This window comes from Vulpes vulpes, chromosome 3 (genome assembly GCF_048418805.1).
Source record: "Vulpes vulpes isolate BD-2025 chromosome 3, VulVul3, whole genome shotgun sequence".
Taxonomy (NCBI): Eukaryota; Metazoa; Chordata; class Mammalia; order Carnivora; family Canidae; genus Vulpes; species Vulpes vulpes.
In genome coordinates, this window is record NC_132782.1 from 132,655,709 (window position 1) to 132,664,050 (window position 8,342).

Here is an 8,342-nt window from a genome sequence, read left to right on the forward strand (position 1 = left end):
TTCTTTCATTCCTATTTGAACAAATAGCTGTTTTACTGAAGAAAAGATATATTCTAAAACTTTGTATATAACCTTAGAGCATAATTTATTCACCTTACAAGTAAAATACTCCCAGTAACATATTAGATCCTTTATAAATCAGATAACTGCAAAGATGTTTTTAACAGTCTTTTGGTTAATATTGATTAAACATTTTCTGCCACCCTGAATAGGCACCTTAGGAAAGTTTGAATGACTGAGTTTGTTCCTTTCTAAAGATACAGTCATGCTCAAGGAGAAGAAAATTAAGAATTTCTGAAACCAATCTAGTATTTTATGCAAATTTTAAGTATAGAAAGTGTTAGATTTAAAATACTTTGGAAGCAATAAAAAGTGTGCGTTTTTATTTTTTAACACTAAGTGCAAATAAAATCTCATTTCAAAGAAAGGCTTTGTATGAAGTTATGTGTTTGACAGATTATTAATGTAAACAACTTTGTTTAACTTAACTTTGGCTTTTTATCACAAATATTGATAAAGGCCCCATTATACTAAAATTGAATGTGTTAGTGTTCTGCTTTTAATGTTCTAATGACTCCTGGTACAATCCAGAATAAAACTGCTTTTCCCTTTATATATAATAAACTGTTGAATGAGAACATTTACGTAATAGATGTTTGTATATCATCTTTTTCATTTGGTGGAACATTTTGTGTAAATCATCTTTTTCATGAAGACAATACCATATGGATGTCCCCTTTGTGCATGTTAACAATATATTAAATACTCATTTTTTTGCAGATTTTTCTAAAATGTTTGTGTTAATAATTCAGGAGTAAAGTTTGGATGTTGGTATTAGAAAAAACTATTCCTGTAAAATGTATTGTTTTACCATCTAAAATAAGTGACATTTCAAGGGATAAGAAATTTAAAAGTGATCATGGAGATATTAGGACACCAAGGTATTTAGGTATAATTACCCGAAGTCCCAAGTTTTTAATATCCTTACTTTATGGACAAACTTCCAAGGATGGACAAACTGCCCAATGCAGTGGTTCTCTAAACTTATTTGGATTCCTGGGTAATGGCAATTCTCAATCATATGCTGGCAGAGTTGTCCTACTTTGCAAAGTCAGGATACCTTCAAATATTAATCACTACAAATACTATGGCACTTTCATTTAAAATTTAGATCTGATCATTCATAAAACAGCCTAAACCTCAGTTTCTAGAGTCCATACAACATTAGAAGTCATAAAAATTATTTTTCCTGTATTAAAATAAAAAATTTCTATATCTCAAAGTAAACATGTCCAGTTCCATTTTTAAAGAATTATAGCATTTAAATAATACTGATACTACATTCTATTACATACTTGCCCATTACCTCCTGCCCCTCTCCTTCAATTTGCTTTACACACTTAACATTAGCATTCTGTGAACAAATTTTTAAAGGATTGTTATAATGCATTCTGTTTGTATCCTACAGTAATTTATTTACATTTTAAAAGGAATTTGAATACAGTGTGGCAATTTTGACAACCAACGAGCTCATCAAAGTAAGATTCTCCCTGTAATCTCTCCATAAACCAAATGCTTACTCTGTTCCACATAACAAAGACAGGGATTGTGTGTGGTTTACCTTTTAGATAGGAGAATAGCTGACATCTAGTAGCACTTAGCCCTTTGAGTTCCCTAAACTCTTCTAGTGTGTTAATTGCTTTATGTTTTAAAATCCACTTGAATTCAGATTGCTCACCAGTGCAACTAGCAAAAAGAAGGTGCTAATTACAAAGCACTTGATACCTTACTCTTCCTACTGGTTGTGAAGAACTTTGTTTCTACATCTAAGCTATAGACTGATGAATGAAGAATTTCAGTGTGACTGTTAGCAACATATTCATTTTAAACGAATGAATATATGTTCTATAGAAATGCTACCTGTATTGCATAGTGGTAGAACAAATTTCCACTCATATGCTGTCTAAATGTCGAAGGTTATTGAGATTTCCATTGTTTTTACACCAGAAGTATTTGTTGAGTTTCTACCACGTGCCAGGCTCTTGACTGAGAAACTAATAACTTACAAGATTTTTCTATTGCAGATTTTGGTTGTTTAGCTTTGAATTAGCCATTCTTTAATACTTAACTTGATTTCCTACAGTTCTTTATTTATTAGATTCTTCTTCTGAGCATAAGCAAAGGAAGACTCTGGGCCCAAGCAAGATTTTACTTTTAAAGAGGCAGGTGACAAGAAGCAGAAACCAGTGGCTTGAATGAGATTTATCTAGGCTTTTCATGGTTTTTAATTTTCTATATGACATTTCTGTTAGCATTGCCACTTGACTACTGTGAGAAACTGTTTACTGGTTTTGTAATAGTAGCATCTGTTCTTTTGGAATCTGGACTTTGAACAACTCATTTCACAGAATCCTTGAATAGCCAGTTCCTATTCTCTCTTACCTAGAATTTTTCCAGGGGATTTCACATGACAGGTTAACAGAAGAAAACCAGTTTGTGTAACTCTTCAGTTACATTTGTTCCCCTCCCCCTTGGATCCCTAGATCCTTCTCTTCCTGCTAATTGACCAGCAGCACCCTGGAATATTGTCATCCCTTTGTCCAAAGGAATGGTGTAGTTGTATTCAAAGACCAACAAAATGTTTTATATCCTGTCATTCCTACCTGTTAAAAAAAAAAAAAAAACCTTTTTTCCCTTAATTAGATTTTTTAGAATAAGTAACTGAAGGAAAAGTCAAGTATCTGAAAAATTTCAAGAACAGCACTAAAATTTTGATCCACTTTAGTATAAAAAATTTTCCCCTTTTTAATCAGATTTAAAAAATAAGTTCTAAGAGATCATGTAAAATTTAAAAATGTGAAGAATAATTAGAATTATGTTTCTGGCCCATTTGTAAACTTACGTGAGATGATCTGGATTTCTATTAATTTCTTAGTAAAATAAAATGTATTATTGTATATGCAATATAGGTTGAGTTAAAAAATGAAAGTTGAGGTTTTTTTGCCCTTCCAAATGTAGGGCCTACATATAATTTTAAGAGCTATTTATTAGTATTTGCTGTAAAATTGATTTTCCATTGAGCTTTTTATTATTATGATTCTTTACTAAGTTTTCAAAGCATGTGAGACCTACTTAATGGAATAGTAATCAAATGGAAACTTAATGATCTTAAATAAAAGGTTTTAGTTTTCCTGGAAATAAGGAAGATTGATTAGATATGAAAATAATGTACTTATGATCATAAAAGGAAAGATTGCCATTGTAATAATTGGCCAATTTAGTAAATTTGAGATTAGTTAATTTTCTCAGTTCTAGTTTGCTATATATGATAAAGCATTATTTGAAAAGTAGTACAGGAAGAATGTATACAGATGATATTACTGTTGTTAAAGACCCAGCTGCAAGTTAGTGCATGCTTCAGGGAATTCAAATGAATATAGACTTTTTAAAATTTAATTTATATGGTCTGACCTCTCTAGAAGTATATATTTATATTTTGGAATATATATGAAATGTTAAGTCTTTCTCTTCCCTTTTTTAGCCTTAGATTGTAAGCAAAAGAAATCAAGGTCAAGATCTGGAAGCAAGAAGAAAATGTTAACATTACCTCATGGTGCTGACGAGGTTTACATTCTCCGATGCAGGTATATGCTTTTATTGCCAAATCTCCAGTTTCTTCAAATTTTGCTTTGAGATATATTAACTAATTTGGGATTTTTAATTTGTGGCAGAAGGTGCATTCTCAACAATCAAGTTATAAATGAACTTTTGGAAACCATCTTAAAATCTTACCTCATAATACACTGTATTTCAACAACTGATGAATAAATTTTTTATATTACCTCAAAATTTCAATGATACTGTGATTTATGAAAGTAATTTTTTGTTATGGTGCTCGTGTTTTATTTATTTGCTTTGTTTGATTTAATTTGATTGTTTTTTTTTTTTTTTTCTTTTTTAATTTGTCTTGAGTTTCTGTTGCTTGGGAACTTATCTCCACTCATACTTCTAAGTATAGCTATACAAACTCATTCCCACCCCCTTCTATACTCATCCTCATGCAGTTTAAGGAATTCTGAATTGGGGAAGGGTCTGTAGAAAAGAATGCTACATTTTGGAATTATACTTGTTTTAAACGTATTGACATATATAGGTATTAAGATCTTTTAATTTAATTTTAATTTAATAATAATGTTCCCACCTCTACAAATATTACTATAGATAATATAGCTGTTAAACATATGAATTGGCAGTTTTATATTACATGAAATCATTTTGACTCTGTATGTGTTTTAAAACTGTTGTCAGGTACTCCTGTACATGATAGTATCTCCAAGATAGATAAAGTTCTACTTCTTAGTTTATGGATTTTATGTGAATTGGTTTTATTTATTTATTTTTTTGAATTGGTTTTAAATAAAGGGAATTGGTCATGTTAAGAGAACTGTTATCAACTTCTTCTGTAGGTTTTGTGGCCTAGTCTTTCGTGGACCGTTGTCTGTTCAGGAAGACTGGATTAAGCACTTACAACGACACATTGTAAACGCTAATCTTCCACGGACTGGAGCTGGCATGGTGGAAGTCACGTCACTACTTAAAAAGCCTGCCTCCATTACAGAAACTTCATTTTCTCTACTAATGGCAGAAGCAGCTTCATAGAACAAGGAAACCTTTTAAATAGCAAATTTAAATTGGATGTAAATTTGAAATTCTTTGTCTTTTTTTTTTTAAAGCCACGTTAAATTATCCGTTTATAAATACTAAAGCAGGAAAATGGGGAAAAATGAATTACAGTGACATCAGAGCAAACTGAGTACTTCAAACAGTAAGTAGTCTATATATTTTATATAGGATGGAAGATGTGTTTTTAAGGTTTACTAAGCTTTGTCAGTTAACTGTGTTCACTCAATGAAAGATCAGTACATGTAAGCAGTCATTAATAAACTGTTGCACATGGATAACTTAAAGACAGACTTACTGGAAAATTACATTTTCTGCAGTGTTACCGGAATCAAGGTTCTGTTTATTCCCCACAAGACTTGCATTGAAAAATAAGATATTATATTTTGTTTGTATGTATTTAGTGTTTTGTATAATACCAGGAACCGCTAAACTAAATTTACTCAACTTAGGGCATTAAATATCATGTACTTCATAGTTTGAGACTGTTCACTCAAATAGGGCAGAGTACTATTCTATCTAGATGTGTAAGTGTTTTTTTAAAATCACATGGAACGGTTTTTTTTATACTAAAAAGTGGAGGGAGATTTGTTTAAACAAGTATTTCTAAAAGAAATATGTACATAGTCCTGGAAATTATTTGTGGTAAGGAAATATTCTTTACTCCAGTTGCATTTCTCAGACAATAAAGTGGTGCATCCATGCTACCTCCTACTTTGTCAACAAAGATGCTATTTACCCTTTACATTTTTGTATCATAATAGATTTAAAAAATCTAATGTTCTTTATTGCAAGACATCCTTTTGTTAACAGATTTGTTTCTTTTTAATGTTTTACCTAAATTTTGACATGCTTACAGGACAGGTTTGCCTCTTACTTTATTTAACATTGTAGAAATGTAATTAATAAACAATGCTCACTACACAACTTAGAATAGGCTTTCTCATTTATATTCCAAATTTGATCAGTTAGCAAAACTTAATACACCAATTGAAATATTTCTACATATGATGAGAATGTTTACAATTTAAATTTTAGAACTTGTTTTGGATGTGATTATATGTACGAAAATCGTGTAACACTATGCTCATGCTAAGAACCGACATAACGGAATTACTGAAATAAATGTGCTGTGAGGAATGGAAAATATGGTGCAGATGTCTTGGTCATGATAAATTGTGATTCTTTTAAACTCTTTCCAAAAACAAATTATTTCTTTTAACTGCAATCAGATTCCTTTACAAATAACAGTTTTTGTATGCAAGCACCATTTCATTTTATTTCATGTAGTATGGCTAATACTATAGTTGAAACAAGGATATGCATTGATAATTTTCTTCGTATGTAAATAAAGTTAAAAACAGTTAAAATAAGGAGTATTTTGGTAGAGTATATACATACCTCACTGCCAGTGAAATTGCTTTCCTATGGTATATCTCCTTACCAGAAAAATCTCTAAATAAAAAAAGACTTAAAGAAAATTATCATGTCTATATTGTGAAGCATTTCTTATTTTCAGTGGTGGAAATAGTCCACTTGAGGTTGTGTTTTATTTTATTCAGAAAGTTTGTACTTAGCAAGTTCCTTTATTCACGTACCTTATATGTGAAATTAGGATGTTGGATTAGATGGATCATTCTCAACCAAGGGCCTCCTGATCTCTGGGGTACTAAATAGGGGGAAAGTACTTCTAAGTTATTTTTATTTTTTGAAATGCTTAATAGAAACTGTGTATTTCTCTATGAAGATGACACTAAAATTTCAAATTCTGTACTTCTGACTCAAATTATACCAAGTCTCTATATACTAGTTGTCTCTTACTGAACATTTCATCAATAGTTATAAATGAATATATTTTTTAAATTGGAAGATATATAGCAAGTAGAATTCAGAAATTTTAAAAAAAATTAGGGTTTTGGGGGGAAAGACTAGCAATTACTAGAGCCCCTTTCAGCTCTAATTTTTATAATTCTGTGATTTTTATTAAGCAAACTATCAAATTGTAAGAATGCAAGTAGACTAGGTAGTTTGATTTTATAAGCAAACCTAGATTAAATTTTTTATGTTAAGCTATTTAAAACCATTTCTTTTTCTACATATGAAAATTAAATAGGGTAATTTGAATTAAAAACATTAAGCTAGAGGGATTCCTGGGAAGTTAAAACAAAAAACATTTTTCGTGGAAAAGATATTTGGGTTTCCAAATTAAAAATTCTTTTGGAAGCAGAGTTTGTCTTTTGACAACTAGCAAGTTAAAACATTTTCATTTGGCTTCCACAAGAAAAGAAATTATATTGTCTCAAGTTACGTGGTAGCAAAATATGGTCTAATTCAATATTGAATACAGCCTAATTTTCTTTTAATTCCTTTTTTTTATAATTACTAAAATATTTGAGCTTTTTTAGTATTAGAGTTTTCTTTCTTTTTTTAAAAATCTGGTTAAAAGTGTTATATATTTAACAGCATGAAGACAAAAAAGTGAATATTTTCTACTATGCTTCTTTAGAATATATTCGAACCGGGGTGGCTCAGGTCACAATGCCAGGCTTCTAGGATTGAGCTTTACATTGAACTCTTTTCTCAGCAGGGAACCTGCTTCTCTGCCACTCTGTCTACTTGTGTGTGCACACATGCTCTTTCTTTGTCAAATAAATTAATTAATAAAATATTTTTTAAAAAAAGGAGAGAATGTATTAGAACATTGGTGTAGCTAATATCTCTATTTCGGATTTCACATTTAATTATGGGTTAAGGAGATGATAGTTTTTCAGTAGTCGTGTAATAGACTTTTTTTTAGGGACATGTATATGACCTCTCAGGAACTGTACAGTTAGAACATTAGTCTAAAGGATGGCTTTGATTTTTTTTCTCACTAAAAAAGTTTAATATATGCTCATTTTGGAAGTACTATGATGAAAAAATAGAGGACATTATCTTGGTATAATCACTCAAAGATATTTACTTTTAACAGCTTGTTATATTTCTTTTATTGTTTCAAAGTACTTGTGATTGTGTGTATTACAATATATACTACTTTCCCAGTTTTAAATTTGAGCGGTGCATTGTGTAGCCTAACCTTTGAATACTAGATCTGGAGCATTTTCCAATACCAACAACCAATTCTCCGATTCTCCAGACATCATCTGGGTATCTAGGAATTGGATTCAATTTTGACATTAACTGCCTAGACTTAGCAGCAGGCTCCTTGGGCTAAAGAACTCAGTCTCATAAGACTGCCTACACCTCAGGATGCCAGTCTCAAGTATCAGGTCATTTGTACTTCTGACCAGCTGGCTGTAAATTGGGGGTTCCCACAACACCCTCTTCAAACTCAATAATTTGCTAGAAGAGCCTACAGAACTCAGGAAGATACTTGACTTTGCAAGTTTGTTATAAAGGACATAACTAAGAGGGTGCTGGGGTGGCTCAGTTGGTTGAGCATCCAACTCTTGAGTTTGGCTCAGATCATAATCTCAGGGTCATGTGATCGAGCCCCACATCAGGCTCTGCACTTAGCATGCTTGTCCCTGTCTCCCTCTGCTTCTCTCTCCCACCCCTTGCATTCTCTCTCAAATGAATAAATAAAATCTTTAAAAATGAATGAATGAATGACATCATTCAGGAACAGACCAATGGAAAGAGATGCAAGGTATGCAGGAGAG

General features: G+C 31.3%; 1 protein-coding gene across 19 annotated transcripts in view; it reads left to right on the forward strand.

The window, feature by feature from the left end:
- The window catches only part of ZNF644 (zinc finger protein 644), a 105,656-nt gene extending 99,495 nt beyond the window's left edge, over positions 1 to 6,161 (forward strand). For all 19 annotated transcript variants that reach the window (XM_072754645.1, XM_072754650.1, XM_072754644.1 and 16 more), the window contains 2 exons: positions 3,542 to 3,644; positions 4,467 to 6,161. In XM_072754645.1, coding sequence (XP_072610746.1) covers positions 3,542 to 3,644; positions 4,467 to 4,659 — 296 coding nt within the window. In that variant the 3' untranslated portion in view covers positions 4,660 to 6,161. The remainder of the gene's footprint in view (positions 1 to 3,541; positions 3,645 to 4,466) is intronic.
- Positions 6,162 to 8,342: the final 2,181 nt, after the last annotated feature.